This window comes from Geotrypetes seraphini, chromosome 19 (assembly GCF_902459505.1).
Source record: "Geotrypetes seraphini chromosome 19, aGeoSer1.1, whole genome shotgun sequence".
Lineage (NCBI taxonomy): Eukaryota > Metazoa > Chordata > Amphibia > Gymnophiona > Dermophiidae > Geotrypetes > Geotrypetes seraphini.
Window position 1 is genome coordinate 35,405,312 of NC_047102.1, and position 17,699 is coordinate 35,423,010.

General features: G+C 41.0%; 1 protein-coding gene across 1 annotated transcript in view; it reads right to left on the minus strand.

Moving 5' to 3' along the window:
• Positions 1-1,273: 1,273 nt before the first annotated feature.
• The window catches only part of IGF2 (insulin like growth factor 2), a 55,359-nt gene continuing 38,933 nt past the window's right edge, over positions 1,274-17,699 (minus strand). The window contains exons 3-4 of the mRNA XM_033928247.1: positions 13,796-13,962; positions 1,274-9,632 (exon numbers count right to left, since the gene is read on the minus strand). Of these exons, the coding sequence (XP_033784138.1) occupies positions 9,393-9,632; positions 13,796-13,962 (407 nt within the window). The 3' untranslated portion in view covers positions 1,274-9,392. The remainder of the gene's footprint in view (positions 9,633-13,795; positions 13,963-17,699) is intronic.

Below are 17,699 nucleotides of genomic sequence, written 5' to 3' on the forward strand. Positions count from 1 at the left end.
AAGATAAATATTAAACAAAGTGGGGGACAAAGGCGAGCCTTGGGGGAACCCCACAAAAATTTTCCTAACGATAAGAAAGGCTATCGTGATAGGAAGAAGTGAAAAAGTAGCATTGTGAAGGGGAGAAATATGTAGAAGCTGATAACGGCTGAATTGCTGATGTCTGTTCTGTGTTCACAGCTGAAGCACTGAGAACAGAACCGCAGAAGATAAAAGCAGATAGGGATGGAGGTTTGGTAGACTCCAATTGATTTTCAGAGGATTGTGTTTGAGAGGAGCTATCTAAACTAAAGGTGGACAAAGCGATGGGCTTACTCGGATTTATCTACTCCTAGATTAATCTCTAGGCAAGGAGGGGGAGTTGCTGTTATCATGCCATCTACTTTATTTTCCTCTATTTTCTACTGAATCCTGTTTGCAGGACTGTCTTACCCAAAGTCTTTCTGACATAAGCAAGTTAGGGGACTGTGGGGTTATTTTAGGGATTTCAACCTTTATGCCTGCAATTCCTCCTGCTCTAGTGATAGACTTTTTTTTTTTTGGTCTGAGCTTGGCGTTCAGCAACATGTGCCTTTTCCTACTCAAAGCTGGTCACATTCTGGACTTGTCACTCCCATTGTTCTGATCCCCTCTGTATCTCTAACTTAAAGCCACTCCTGCACCTTGGTCTGACCATTTCTTAATCTTATTTAATGTTTCCCTGCCCCAGACTATTCACCCTGCCTCCATCAGCTTTTTCAGTTGATCCAGCCATCATTCCCATCAAATTTTACTGATCTTTCCCTTACAACTCAAGTAACTATGTAGAAGTCCACCATTCATTCCTTACTTGAGCCATTTGCTCCATTTCACCCTATTCCAAATCCTAGTTCAGCCTGCAAACCTTGGTACCAAGGTGACTTATGGCTGAGCAAGCAGCAATTATGTTGGCCAAAAGGCATGGAAGATTTGCATACAATGGAGGCAGTCAATGCTAATCCATCTCATTGTGGATATTTGGAAAATCTAACTAGCAAGGGGGTACTCCAGGACTGACTTCGGGAAAGAAGAGACAAAGGCTAGCCTTGGTCGTCTATTCCACCTTTCTCCGCCACCAGCCACCATACCTGTACTTCCCTCTGTTGGTCCCTGCTCTCATTGGTTGTTGCAAGGTGGCAATTTTTTATTCTTCTAAGATGGCAAAATAAATAAGGACATAAAAAAAAAGATACTTGCACTGGTAATCAAGCATTCTGATCAATGCTAAAGAAAACACATACAGGACACATGAACACATAATGATAATTTGCTTTATTGATACTGATACTGCATTACAAATAATAATAATAATAAAAAAAGTACAATAGGTGCAGAATCTGGGCAGTTTTGAGTCTTGTACAATAGGCCGAGTGCACACAATTAGTTGAGATACACTGACACCCCTCCCGTAAAACTGTACATCAGTATGGCAAAATGAAGAAAAAATGTTTACCAGACAGCCCCCCCCCCCCCAAATAAAACACACATTTCCCTTCATATAGTGCAGAAACAGCTAGATCCATCCATTGAACAAAATGCCTTTTGAGTTCAGGTAGGCCTCAAGGACGAAATCAGCTGAATGTTAAAAACCGTGGAACCAAGTTTAGGTCCCCTTTTTCCCATAGACCTGAATGCTATTTGCATAGAAATTGTAAAATATTGTATTACAGTTTGAATACAGGTTTGTTTGTTTTTCCAGTACATGATGCAGAAAGTGTATGGTACAATGATGTGACACACTGTGGTTACAGAGACTAAATGGCAGTTGATATGATCAGGCAAAATAATTAAAAAAAATACACAACTACAGCACTCGAGCCCAAACATGCCATTAATGGTGGATAATCGGGTTTGAGAGCTAGAACCAAATCAGGTTGGCTCCGACTGTTCTAAAATGTGGAAGGAGTTTTGAACTTGGCTGCGTATTTGCTGTTGGGTGTATAGACACCTGTAGCCGAGATGGAAGTTGTGTGGAGAATGCCCTTCCACAGGAAACAATTAACCTTTACTGTTTGCTGAGGACTGAAGGTCAAATAGATGATGGTGGTAGGGTACACTAGGCCCAGACTAATCCCTGGGTCTACTGCCCAGACTCCCAAATAATTATATCATCATGTTTTCTAACATAGTAAATGACAGCAGATAAGGACCTGAATGTAGGGTTGGCCTCAAACACAACACTTATGCCCTCCAGTTCAAACGCTGAAGCTAAAGCTCAAGGCTTAACTATTTTCTACCTAAAGCATACAGTTGAAGAACATATGCATGGGAATGTGCCTCAGAAGCTACCGAGCAGTCATTGCTCCAGAGCTAGGAAGGAGAACCCAAATTCCTCATTGGTTAACCTTCAAGATTCTATCATAGGCAACCCCACTGCCAGCTTTAATGGTAAGGTGATTAAATATTAGTCTAACAAAGTGCAAGCCACACTTATCTGTTGCTTCATGGCAGACAGGCTTGATAATGTGGTACAGGCACTAATGAAAGCTTCCTCTCCAAACAGCCGACGAAGGCCTACGTTTCATGATTGTTAGACTAATATTTGATCACCTTACCGTTATAGCTGGCACAGTGGGGTTGCCTATGATAGAATCTTGAAGGTTAACCAATGAGGAATTCGGGTTCTCCTTCCTAGCTCTGGAGCAATGACTGCCCGGTAGCTTCTGAGGCAAATTCCCATACATATGTGCTTCAACTGTATGCTTTAGGTAGAAAATAGTTAAGCCTTGAGCTTTAGCTTCAGCGTTTGAACTGGAGGATGTAAGTGTTGTGTTTGTGGATTTTTGCTCCGGTTCCTCTTTATTTTTCTTTTTGGGTTACCATATGGCACCAGGAAAAAAAAAAAAAAAAGGATGGATTGAGACAACTAGGTTCTACTTCCACTGAAAGTGATGGAAGTAAAACCCAGATGATAACCCTACCTGAATGGTCCATCCAGTCTGCCCAACAGTGACCCTCATTATCCTCTGAAGGGAATACCATGACTACAGACTGTAAAATGTTTCAGGAGGAGGATTAAAACTAGGCCCATCCTTTCCTTAATGACCTCTAGCCAATTTGGTTTGAGTGGTTGAAATGAACCTGTTGAAAGTTGTGATTTGTGCCCCACTCATTCCTTCCTCGTTTCTGTTTCGTAAAGGCTTAACAAAAACTGTTTCTGATAAGTTTACATTAAATCTGGAAAGTTCACTCATGAAACTGAATATCTATAAAGTCATTTGAAGGACAAAGATCTTTATAGGGATCTCATGACATCTCTAATCCAATATTCTTTAAATAGCACTTTTAGTTTGAAATCTATTGGTTTGTTTTTTTATTTTAATCTTATAGCAGCTTGGAGATATAAGTATACATTAATTGGGTAAGCCTTTGCTACTCAAGGTTTCTGTCTTTGACCATACTGGGCATGTTCAAATATCCACACAAGCTTCCTCCCTAACTTTGGGTGGTTTGTTATGTTTAAGTCCTTTTATATACCTTTTTTTGTTAAACCTTCTCTAGTCACTCTGTGATGGTCATCAGCCAGTCCTATCCAAGCAAAAATCTCCAAGAGATGTGCCTGTACATATTTTTCTGGCTGGGTTTTCCATAATTGCTAATATGCTTTGCCTTTCTTAAACCAGCTCTTCCCTTACTGCTTCCAATTTCACCTTGCCTGCCTCTCCTACCAGTTCCTGCTCTCCCAAATTACCCTGAGGCCTATTAGAGTTCACCTGAATTTTTTTTTTTTTTTTAAAAGGGCAGAAAGAAATGACCCTGTGTTTTCAATTTTCTTACATAACAAGTAAGAGGAGTAGGAACTACTGAGGAGAGGTGCAAGTTGAGCAAAAGCAAAGATCACAAGCATTAGAAAACTCTTCATGCAACTCCCTTCCCCAAAATATATGTGGCTTAAGGAAACTCCTGAAAACTGAAAAACAGGAGGCTACTTATTCCCAGGACTTTTATGAAAATCAAGCTTCACGTATACATGTGCACCAGTGATTGGGGGGAGCTGGGCTGGCTGGTTTTAGAAAGACCTGAATTGGAAGCCAAGAACAGGCCTCAACACGCAATGAAGAAGTCGTGAAGACCAAGACATCAAAAGATCAGCCGGAAATGTATAGTTCAGAAAATACTCACGTGATCTTCAGTTTTTATCCGAGACACTAGTTTCTCCACCACTGTTACCCCAGACTCTCACAGCGTCTCTCCCCCTGAGTGCATGCTTGTATGGTGCCACAGTCAAGACAGACTCTCGATAAAGGCACAGACACCAAAACACTGCCAGTGTTGAGGCTTTGAGCTATATTGACATATTCATCAATAAAGTATTTTCTGAACTATACATTTCTGGCTGATCTGTTGACATCTTGTCCTCATGACTTCTTCATTGTGTGGTTTTAGAAAGTAAGCATATCAGTGACGGCATGGACCTTTATCGCTTTCATGAGGAAAATGTTTAACAAAAATAATAATAATGACATTTACAAAAGTTCTTTTGGATAGTTGTAGTGAAGATTTTGCTTTTCCTTTGCTATTTTTTTTATTATTATTTTATGTTTTCTCTCTCTATTGTTTTTGCTTTTTTGTTTTTGGTACAAAGCATTTATGAAAGCTTTTTTTGTTTCCTTTTTCTTTTGAAAAAAAAAGTAAAAACTTAAGTACAAAATAAGTAAAAAAAAAAAACCCCCATTCAGCTATTTATTCTTTTTTTCATTTGGACCAATTTCCTCCCTCTTTTCTCTCCTAGATATTTATAACAAAATAAATAAGGCTTTAAAAAAAATTAAAATTTTTTTTTATCATATTGCAGTGCCATTTTTTCTCTTTAAAAAGGCTTCATGGCTCAACATTGCAAGATAATAACATTAACATATAAAAAAAGGATTACACAGTAGAAACATCCCTCCCTCCCTTATCTGCTGCAAGACACTACATAATATACAGTTTCAAGTAGTCTCCCTGTTTGCTATGTTTTGTAAGCAAGGTGGCAAAGCAAAAAAAGTTTTTCAGAGAGCAACAGAAGATTTTATACAAAATTAATATATTTTTAACAATGAGAATTATGTTCCCTCCGTACTAACCCTCTATTACTAAGCCACGTTAGAGGTTTCTACTACGGCCCAAAGAGCTATATGCTCAGACATCCACAGGACTTCTATAAGCGTCAGAGCATTTAGTGCTTCAGGCTGCTGTAGAAACCTCTTATCACGACTTAGTAAAAGTGGGGGACAATTTGTAGTGGACTTTGTTACCAGTTTCTCAGAATGCATGGCCTCTCATTTACATCAGTTACAATATCAAGTGACACTCTCTTAACCCAACACCCTCCCCCTCGCAGAGTAGCAGCTGTCAATTCTAGGGTGACTCCATTATCTACACACCTGCATCCTAGAAAAAAAAAACAAGCACCTATGCACATAAGTTTGCACAAAGCTGTAAAAGTGCCAGCAGAGTACCTGGGCACTATTTTGTATAAGCACACTTAAATGGCATAGCGTGTGAATACAAGGGGGAAGTATACATGGGTGGAGTATAAGCAGGATCCCAGCTATGCAAGTTACTTACAGAATCCGTTCTCTCTAAGCTGAGCGGGTGTCCTCCAACTGCATTGCTGCCAGTGGGGGAGTGCCGCTTCAGTATTGCGTTTTCAATTGCGAGGGAGAGGAAGGTTCCCTAGAGTCCTGCAGAGCTCGTCCGTTTCCTCGTTTCTGAAAAGGTGATTGTGAAACAGCACCCCCCACTGGCAGGACTTTAGGTGGAGGACTCTTGCACAGCTTAGAGGCAACAGAGCTTACAGAACACTGTTAAGTTATGCTCATCCCTGTTGCATTAACACCCCTGCAAATATGCTCTAATCGAACCTGGGTGCCCAGGTGCTGTTACAGATTAGCCTCCTGCCGCAGATTGACTCAAGGCACCAAAATGGAGTCACCCAGTTGTAGAATTGTCCTCTTTGTGTATATTGAAATGACTCTTCTCAAGCTGTACTTCGACAAAGAGGGACGCCTTTTCTCATTTCTCCTCTTGGGAACAGCAGAAGTCAACCAACTTGGGAAGTTGTAACATTAAAAATGATGATTATTTTTTTTTTCCTGTTCATAAGAACATAAGAATTGCCGCTAGTGGGTCAGACCAGGGCCCTAACCGAGTCCGTGGTGTATGTATGCAGAAGTTTAAATCTTAAATGTTTGTACTCGCCCTGTTTCTTGTGCCTTTGGGAGTTGGTTATCGACCATAATAGCTACAGCACATCACTAACCATTTTGGATTCTTACACATTATTCCACTAAAATCTTGGATTGGAACAGAAACATTCTAGAGCAAATTACAAATTAAATCAACGATCAGCTTGGTTTTAGGATTAGGGGGGGGGGGGTTCCCTCCCTGGTTCATTTCACACCTTCATTTTACGAAAAACTTAAATGCACATTATAAGTTTAACACACATTCATTCATTCATAGGTTAACATACATTAAATCAATTTTCTGTGCACTAACATTTTTAAGGTGCACTAATGAACCTAATATGTATTAACTAATTTGCATCCCTATTAATAATTGCAGCATCTACAGATGAGCAAACGGGGAATGTAGGATAGGATTACATCTATTTTCTATCACTTTTAGGAAGTTTTCTTGTAGGATCCTTTCTGGGAAGTGCCAAGGATGAAACTAGAGAATGGCACAGGGACAAATTTGTCCTCGCTCCCGCAGGAACTCAATTTCCCCATCCTGTCCCCGTGAGTTTTCTCGCTGTCCCTTTCCTGTCAGCTCTGCCTTAACCACACAAGCCTTGAACACTTATGATTTAAAAATGTTTGAGGCTTGTGCAGATGAGGACAGAATGGGACAGGAAAAGAACTCGCAGGGACGGGGTGGGAAAATGTGTCCCCATGTCATTCTCTAAATAAAACCTGCAACTGGATCAGGCAATGCCTCTTGCGTTACTTAACTGCTGTGTTACTTCTACTTGCCATCAATTGACTGTGACAAAGGATATTTCCACAGACATCCCCATACCCTCACTTCCCACTGTTCTATAGAAGTGTTTTCTCTGCTAAACATGACCTGGAGATTTTTTAAGAAACATTTTCTTGCTCAGACACTTCTGAACTTCGGTTTTGCAAGCCTTAACACATTTTTCACCTTTTCCCCACTTGCCTTTATTCACCAGATTAATACAGTTACGTCAACCTTTAAAGAAAAATTTCACCACCCAGTTATCACACATCACCAAATATAGCAACTAACAGAGTTGGTCTCTTGGTTACAGTTGAAAACTTCACAGAGCAAGAAACTGTCTTGGGATTGTGCTCATCTGAACATCAGTTTCTGCTACAGAGACAATTTGTGTTAACTGCTGTCCATGTACAGCTGTTTGGTCCTGAGCAATATTCTTCCCAGAATCCTCCAGGCACCATCCCCAATTCTGTATAGGTCGCCCAACGGATCCCAGATGAGCACAAACTAATAAGTCAATTAGCCTCTAACAATCAATTACTGGAGTTAATTGGCAGGAATTAAGAGTTACACATGCCTCTGGGTGATGTTATAGAATACTTGAATTTGAGTGCCCACGTTCCATCAATTAGGCACATGGCATAAGTCTTTGCAGTCAAAGCCGGGCACAGGAACTGCACCAAGCTACTGTTCCACAGAGGGCAATAGCTTAGCATGGATCTTAACGGAATCTAACTTTGGGTGCCTTTTACTGAATGTGGCCCTCTGGGCATGGTGAAGGTTTACACCCAAATGGAGGATTCACCTGCAGGTTTAAACACACTGTACTGTATACAGGAATGCTCATGTGTTGCCGACTTTCAACACATACTAATGAGGGACACGGATGCTTACAGCAATTCAGCCCAGGATCCAACATGGCCCACATGAAATCAAACATTGCTTTTCAAAAGTGTAATTTACTAGGGCATATTAATACAAAGCTAAGACCCAACTCATCATAGCAAAGAACGTCCCTCTTAAGTGGGTGGTGATTTCAGCACACAATGCTTGAGATTTTCTTGCACCAGCATTTTGAATCCTACATTCAGCTGGAATTTCATTCTGATCTTTTTATGTGTGTTTGTGTAGACACAGATAACTCCTTTCTCTTTCCTTACTACCAATTAAGGTCACCCTCTCTATACTTCAGAAACAAACAAATAAAAAATACATATCTTTATCTCACTTTTCCTAAAACGAAAAGCTACAACATTTTTCAAGTTCAGTTTTGTCGTCTTCCCTTCGTCTGCCCTTCAACCGTTCTGAGAATGGAAAGACGAGGCTCGCGCCTCGATAATCGTCTTTCTAGTAGACATCTACTCTATTCCTGAACTTGTGCATCGTTGACCCCCTACTCACGAGAAGAGATTGACCACGCACAGGTTCAGGAATAGAGCGAATGTCTACTAGAAATATTGTCATGTTCCAAGTTACGTTAGCACCATAGCACATTATACACTTAACGCTACAATCCCTCTCTTTGCAGCTATATGAAAATTGTCCCATAAAAATAGTGCTTTTGTTGCCAGAAAAAAAAGCTACTATTAGATAGATAGATATAGATATATATCTGATCAGCATAATCTGTGGCACAGTGTGCAATGCACATGCTACTTCCATTACAAATGGACTTTTTCCCCCATTTCTTACTCCTCCTTCGCTCACTCTCTTTTCACGGATCAAAGGTGCTAAGTAGATTTGGAATTCTGTAATTATGCAAATTTAAAAAAAGGATTAAACAAGACACCCTGAAAGATGCCCTCCTTGGAATCTCTTTTTCATTAAACAAAAAGGTGCACAGAGGTTTGATATTACAAAAATAAAACCAGTTAAAAATAGTGGTACAGTGGGCAGGAAGAAAACCCAACATTAAAGCATACTGCTCTGCTCTAGGAATATGTCTATTTACATCTTGTTTTTGTTTTGTTCTGTAGGTCAAGATAAGGTCTGAATATTACTTAAATTGGCTTTACAGAGCATCAAGTATGTGTTTAGATATATAATACTTACATATATATATATTTATACACACACGCAATATATATGTTAGTGCAATTTGAAATAGAGGAAGGTATAACCAAACTGCCCAAAAATAAACCCCACTCCCCATAAAAACAAAAAAAAAAAGTCAACTCTATACGAAAGGACAAAATGCCACAGTTAATGCCACCATAAACTCTGCAGTTTTGTTCTTAGCATTAGCTGCTTGGGTGACATTTACATTTTCCCCTCGCTTCTTAGCAAAGGGCAATGAGGAAGACAGTTGTATCCCCTTGAATCATGGCTGGGTAATGCCTCCTCTGCTCCTTTTGGAAGTCTTCAGGAGAATGTAAAAAACAAAAAAGAATTAAGAAAACTGGAATCCTAGGTGCAAATCATGTAATGGCTCATTTCTGGTTATCTGATGTCTTTAAGGGGAATTGCAGGAGCCGGGGCTTCTGGGTAGGCAAAGTAATGAGGGGACGATGATGCTCAGCTGCTTCAAACCCCTGAAGCTCTTCTATTTGCCATCGATACTTTTTGGCGCGGAGTATGGCAGGAATCCCTCTCCGTAGACGCTGTGCAGACTTCCTTTGCCACACGTCATACTTGGAATACTTAGGGTGGAATGGCTTCCGGTAGGCATCCTGAGAGAAGGCAAAGGGGAGAAGTAACATGAATGTCAAAGAAGGGTTGCACAGATCGCACGCCGCTTGCTCTGCTCATTCCCTTCTAGCCCTCCCTTGCCACCATTCTCCCTGGTCCCTTCGAGTGACGAAGCCAAATTCAGCAACATGGCGACTCAAGAGTTCACTTCTCAACTCAGATTTTCCACTGGTTCCACCAGTGGGGAAAGGAGTCCATCACTGATCAGCAACATGTAGCTGGTACATTTAGAAATCATTTTCCATGTGTAAAGCAGGTTTCACACATGGGAAATGGTCATTATAAAATAGTGGGGGAGGAGGGAGATGGTCCACCCAGGGGCATGGTCTGCCTCCTCTCCGCATCCCCGTTCCTCTCATTGCTGCCCCATTTTTTTACTTGCCCGACGTGAGGTTGCTGCCTGCATTGGCGCTCTACATCACTTCTGGGACCTGCATCTAGGAGTTTTCCTCCTTAATACTAGGTATTGTTATCGATTCTTCATTTACATTTAAGGACCATCTAAACTCCCTTATTAAAAAGTATTTTTTCAGCCTCCGTGCTCTGAGAAGAGTGAGAGCATTTATCCACCAACACTTCTCTGTATTGGTTCAATCAATCATTTTGTCAAGGCTGGATTACTGCAATTCAGCGTATTTGGGTCTTTCAAAAGGTCAGTCTGCAGAGACTTCAATTAATACCGAACACTGCAGCTAAACTTATCTTTGGTAAGAGTAAATTCGACCACGTATCCCCTCTGCTCAAGGAATTTCATTGGCTTCCAGCGTATCTCAGAATTCAATCGAAGTACATTTGTATTGCATTTAAGATCCTATTTGGCATTTTTGCCCCTTTGATTCTTTTAGACTGGAATGTTCATAGATCTCATCTTGCCAGAAGTTCTCAAAATTAAAACTTACATTTCCCTCTCTCAGTGGTAAAAACAGACCCTTAAGAGATTTAGTTATTCTTTTGCTTTTAAATTAACTGAATTCTGGAATGCTTTACTGCTTATATGAAGAAGTTTAGGTTCTTTTGCTTTATTCCAGAAAGTTCTGAAAACTTTTTTGTTTGCTAAACATTTTGGAAATTAACTATTTCAGTCGACTTTTCCTTGTCACGTTTATGTATTACATTATTGTTAACCGAGTTGAGCTCTTCTTGATTGATGACTCGGTCTGTAAAACTAAGTTTTAGTTTAGTTTAAAGGGCGAGTTGACACCTACGTGGGCATGCTGCTCATGCCGGAGAAGTTAAAAAGATATGGGGAATGGGAAGGGGGTGCGCGTAGTGGGGGGAGGGGAGGGGAAGAGGGCGACCACTCACCCTTACAATGCCACTGATGGTATCCATGCATTGAAAGGCAGCGCATAAAAGTGGGCCATAGCTACATGTAGATGATCTGGAAAACTAGGGAAGAGCTGAGACGACGTGTGGGTATTACACCTTCTCAGCCTATTTAATAAAGGCATTTAAGTGTCTACAAAATCCCATAAACCTTCTCCATTAATGTTCCCAAAATTTTTTTTTTTTGGGGGGGCCCCATCACAAACCAATGCAATGATTTTGCTTCCAAAATTTGTTTTAGTGAATTGATGTCCCTATTATGTAATCATAGGACCCCTAAATACTATTTAAAAATGTTCTCTACAGCCCAGAAAACTCAAATTCTCCAAGGACTTTGCAACTTAATTCGTCTGTCTGGCCAATGTGTCTGGCATGCGAAGCAGCACGTTGGAAGTATGCATTCCCTCGGGCAGTGATATTTATCAGGAAACGCTGCAGTGTCTCGGTCGGACAGAAAAGCTAAGTTGCAAAGTCCTTGGAAAATATATGCAATAGATGGATTACTGGAATGGGAACGTCAATGTACTTAAAACAGATTTTGGAAGTAAAAACATTTCATTGAGATATAATAGTGCAAAAGACTTTGGTGGCGGGAGGGAGATTATTTTAAAAGCCTCAACTGAGCATAAGAAATGTAGTTGAGAAGGTTTCAGTCTTATCTTCAATAAGTACCATTATAAATTTGGCATTTATACATTGCCCTTAGAGCAAGTAATTCTCTACAGGTCATCTTAACATGAGCACCTATAGACTCTGATCCTGTAAACAGCACCTAAAACATAGGCCCCGACAAGCGTGTATAAATCATAAGTTAGGCACCTAAAGGCATCTAAAGTGGACTTGGGTTCCAGTGGGAATCCTAACCTTAGGCGCATCCTATATATATACCAGGGTTTACTTGATCTCAATGAGTGCACTTAAGTCCAAAACAAGTGCCTACATACACTTTCACGATCTGCCCCCGAACCATGGCTAATTTCCAGAAGATGCCTTGGACTATGCGCCTACTGTCCAATTAATTGCAATTATTAGCACCGATTAAGCTTTTTAAATAAGTTAGGCTCCTAGATCAGCACTAATCTAGCCACCTAACTTTAGGAATCTTTTATAGAATATGGGCTATGTGTACACTAAGCATGAATTCTATAACGGCAATTGCATATATACCTTTATAAACTACTAATAAATCTGTATTTATGCATATAGAATTAAGTCCAAACACGCATGCGTAAACACTCGCATGTAACTGACAGTACACTTCCCCCTCCGTATTCGCGGGGGTTAGGGGCAGAGTCGGCCTGCGAATATGGAAAAAAATGAGAATAATATTTGGGCCAGTTCTGTCCTTATCCCCTGGCTACTTTTAGCCCTGTAAGCCCCCCCCCCCCCCTTAAGCCATACCTGGTGGTCTAGCAGGTTTTCAGGCAGGAGCGATCTTCCCACGTTCCTGCCCCGTGCAGATCGCTTACAGGAAATGGCTGCCTTGAGCTCCCGTAGTCTCTCGAGCCATTTCCTGTGAGCGATCTGCACGGGGCAGGAGCGTGGGAAGATCGCTCCTGCCTGAAAACCCGCTGGACCACCAGGTAAGGCTCAAAGGCTCAAAAGCCCGAAAAATGAAAAAAAAAAATTCTGGTCAAAAATCGCGAATAACCAAATCCGTTGATATGGAATTCGTGAATATGGAGGGAGAAGTGTATTCTAAAAGCTTAGAGCATATATGCTTGGTGTACACCTGTCCCACTCATGCCCTTCCAATAGCCACAGCCCTCTTACATGCTAGACACCTAATTCTATAAAAGACGCGAAAAAGTGCGCATGCAAATTTGGGTGCATAATCAATTGGCACAATTTAACTGACTAATGAGCCTACTAGTGCTGATAATTGGGAGCTTAAGTAATTTACTGGTGCTAATTGGTTGGAATTAGCATTTAGATGCGTATATATAGGCACGATATCCACAAAGTCTGGTTTGTGTAATGTAGTAAGAATTGGCGTCTGGTTTCAAAAAGTAGGCCTAGCCCGTTTATAGAATCGGGTCCTATAGAATTCAGATGCCAACATTACAGAAGAGTGCCTAGGTGTTATGTGTGTAACTTCTAATTAACTCCAATTACAGCGTTATAGAAATAATAAATAGTAGTAATTGGTTGGTGGGACCAATGTCCACCTAATCAATCAATTAACTTACACTTGTAACTGTTAATATTCTATAATCTATCCATGCAATAAGGGGAAAGTGGCTAGATTTAGAGCTCATGATTGTAAGATCTCAGAAACACATGATCCTCAGCAGAGGACTTTCACAGCAATGACTGGACTAAAGCAGTAGAATTCAATCCAGTCCTCAGGCTACCCGTAATGAATATGCATGGGATTATGGGGTTTTGTATGCATTCTCTCGTGCATATTCCTTGTGGAAAGCCTGCAAACCCGACAGGCAAATGCAAGTCCTGAGGACTGAGATAAGAGCCCTGGTTTGAAAAATTGGGGAGGGAGACAAAGTCCTCAGGCGGTTGTAAATGACGGTTCAAAGACCAACTGAGCTGGAAGTGCAGGAGGAGGCGCTTGCCAGAAAATAATGAAGAAAGGCAAGAAGAGCTGCGGGTCGGGTATCTCTCACCTCATTTACCCCTCCCACTTATCCCCGCTCTTCTGTGCCCTGTTCTGTTGACGCTGACTTGCGTCCTCTATACTAGAACTCGAGATGCTGGCTTTCACTGCCTCACCAGCAGATTCTTAATTGGATAGCACCTTTCTGCTAGACTTTCAGAAGACTCCGAAGCAGCTGATTTTCCGCAGAGATAATATGCCACCTACCTTGCTCAGAGGAGGCAGGGCTGTGAGAGATGTGGGGGAGAGGTCACGCTCATTCTTGGCTGGTTTGGCACAGTAGGTTTCCAAGAGCATTAGATCGCAGCTCTTGAAACAACACTCTTCCACAATGCCTCGAGTAACCTTGCGGTTTGATCTCCCCGTGGGTCGACCTGCAACAAAACACATAGAAATAATCCTTTTAAGACATGTCACTTAGGGGGGGTTCTTAAGTGATGGCCTTAAATAAAATAGCTTGATGAAAACGCGAGAATAATTAACAGTTAATTGATCTACATTTCTCTTATAGCAGTAGCTACTGGGAAGACTCGGAGACTAAAAACAAATTGTAGAATTTTTTTTTTTATGGAGCACATAATTAAGTTGGGCATCTTACATGATCAAGGGAACCAACATAGAGGGATTGAAAAAAAAGGTTTCAGCAAATTCCTGGAGGTAAATTAGCCAAGTAATAAGTTTTTTTTAATATTAATAAATCACACATTTTCCATGTTAAAAAAGTACTTATGGATATCAGCAAACCAGTTTCTGAGGACTGCAATCAAAAGTTGTTTCCATGCTTAAAACACAGAAATGTGAACTTATATCAGCAACGAGCTAGCTTTTTGTGTAATGAAACCTAGCTGGATGTTTTTGGGTGGAAAATTGCCCACACAGAGAAAGCAAAGCAGGATCGGTTTTCTGCATGTATTGTTTCAGAGAGGCTATAAGCAAAACTACTTGCAAACCTTTGCCTTGTATCACGAACAACAATAAGGCAAAAATCTCTCAAAAAGATCTAGAGTGGAGTGAACCCGCAAGCTAAAGATAAGTTTGCTGTTTCAGACCTATAACGTAATGTGTAACATTTTGAAAAGACAGTAGCTAGGAGCACTGAAACATTTACAAGTCTTACAACTAGTTTTGTGAAATATGCGATAATTGGGCGGTGAGGTGGTAGTGTTGGGGTTTCCATGTTATCACCTCCATTTCTCTGAGCATATTATCTCTTTAACAGTTGTATATACTCATAAGTATTGGATTACCCACAATTGAGTGATTATTTCATATACTTTTTAACTCTTGTATTAGCAAGGATTTGCATGTATATGTTGTGGTGAATATTTAAAGAGGCACTTCCTAGGCAATTGAAAATTTGCATAAATTTAACTTGTACTCGTGTACTCTGCATCTCTAATTACAATGAGTGGGAAGCAACGCATGCACATTTGGAAATGCAATTACACGTGCAGCTTACACTGCCCCCTCCCCCCCCCCCAATATACATACCTAAACATGCCTGTTTTTATATGCACAGAGACGCGTGTGTTATGAACTATCCATATATGAGGGGCCGCTGAAAAGTTCAGCCCAACCAATAGAGGGTGATAGTCTCCATCGAGTGCTATATACCCTTATCCCCTCTTTTACTAAGGTGCGCTAACCGATTAACGCACGCTAAACGCTAATGCGTCCATAGACGTTAGCGATTAGCGCGCACTAGCGCACCTTAGTAAAAGAGGGCCTTAGTCCAGTGATTTTCCGCTTTTTTTTTTTTCCATTCCATATTTTTCCAACAGAATAGCCCTCAATGGAGACTGCCCCAATGCTATTGGTTGGGTTGAGAACTTTTTAGCGGTCCCTTGTAGGTCTTATTTGCAAAGTACAAACAAAATTTCAAATAGTGCGCTACATAGCTAGATCCTTTGAAATTCTTTGCGAAGGCAGTTTTACAAGAGGATACCTATATCAAAGTAACAAAGGCATCTTAAAGCGCACTCGGACGCAGTTCCCAATCACCAGCAACAAAGAAGGTGTGAGTAGGCGAGTACACCTGGACCCCCTACTTGATGTCGGAAGCATCATTTTGAAAAAGAGGCATAGCCAAGAAGTTAATTCTGGGGAGGGGCTAGGGTTGGTACTATGGAGGCCTATGCCATTTCCTCTCTGCCCCACTCCACATTAGTTAGCCTGAACCTAAAGTAGGTAGGCCCTTGCCTACCTATGACTATGTCACTGTTTTGAACCCAGTGATCATTTCTGCACTATACTAGATACTAGAGAGACCCCTGGGTTACCTATCCCACCACTGGTCCCCTTAAAAATAGTGGACCCCCAAATCAGACCTATCTGGATTGCCACAGCCAGGAAATTGCAATGGTCTGGTCTACAGCAATGCTCATCTAAGAACTTGGGCACTCTTTTCTGCAGAGGATTTTTCTAACTTCCATTGACCATGCTAGCAAATAACTAGTGTTTTTTTCCAGCATCTTGGTTGGTATGTTACAAAAATACTCCACATTTGGCAGAGCCTTTAATAAAATTCAAGAGCCGTTGAGCACATCTCAATTCTCCATGACCTAGGGCCGACCTGGTACCAATTACAAAGGCAGGATATTTTCTTCTGCACATGGACTCCCTCCGATTGGCCACGCTGTACTCTTGATATCATGATGCACTTGCATAATATTCATGATTTCATACATGTGTTCTCCTGTATATAAACTAAACTTTAGGCTTATATACCGCATCTTCTCTATAAAGTTAGAGCTCGGCACAGTTTGCAGAAAATTAAAAAGGATAAATACAATAGGAATAAGGATAACATGGAGGGAAGCAAAGTTTACAAGTTTGAAAAAAAAGCTAAGTTTAGAGATGTTTTCGGAACGATTGCAGAGAGCCCAGATCACGCAACTGGATAGGAAAATTATTCCAGAGCTCAGTAATTTTGAAAAGGAGAGGCTTCCCTAATTTACCAGTATAGATGACACCTTTCAGCGTAGGAAAAGATCATTTAAGTTTTTGAGTAGGTCTGGTAATCTCAGATCTTGTAGAATTCCAAAATAGAGGATGGAAGGAAAGATGCCATGCAAGATCTTAAATGTAAAGCAGGCACATTTGAGATGGACTCTAGAAATAATTGGGAGCCAATGAAGTTTTAGCAAAAGCGGAGAAGCATGATCAAATTTACTTTTGGCAAAGATCAGCCTAGCTGCAGTATTTTGGATCAACTGAAGTCTTTGAAGACTTTTCTTAGTCAGGCTTAAGAAGATTGCAGACACACAAATTAATAGTCACTATCAAATACCACAGGCAAAATATTATGACCCTACAAATAACCTCACCACCTTACCCCAAAGCCCTCCTCCCTTAGGATTCTTTTTCCAATCATCCACCAGATCAAATTTAATAAATTATGGTATAAATACTGTCCCCCTCCCAAGGAATGTGGAAAGGAACAGGGGGTCTCTGTGAAGTATGCTTTACCAGTCCTTGTCCCCCATTCTCCCTCCCTCCACTCTTTCTTCTTCTTCCTTTTCCCCTGCTAGCATTATGCAGAAGGACACGCAGGGCAGGAATGTACCTTGTCAGCACAAGCACTTGAGAAAACCAAACTCTTATCAGCTGCTGCGACAGGAGGAAACAAAGAGTTCTGCTGGAATTTTAGAGCCTTCTTTCTGTACCGATTCCGGCTCAGGTTTTCCTGTCTACTTTATATCCATTGTCAAGCCTGAATGATCTATGGTCTACTCTACCATGACTACCCTTCACACCATTTTTTTCAGGTAGTCTCAAGGCTCAAGCATTTTTCCCTATCTGTCTGGGTGGGCTCCCACTATTTAATTTACCAGGGGCAATGGGGATTAAGTGACTTGCCCAGGGTCACAAGGAGTGGTGCGGGATTTGAACCCACAACCTCAGGGCACCAAGGCTGTAGCTCAAATTGAATCCTAGAAGGCTACAAAAAAAAAAAAAAAAAAAGGGCTAAAGTTTCAATATATCTCCACTGAATATGCACAAGAGAGATTTGCATTTAACGGAGGTAGTAGGCATGAATATTCATTAAGGATTTCCTGAAAAGCTGGCCCGATGCAGCACTCGAGGAACTTGGCACAGCCGATACTGTTAC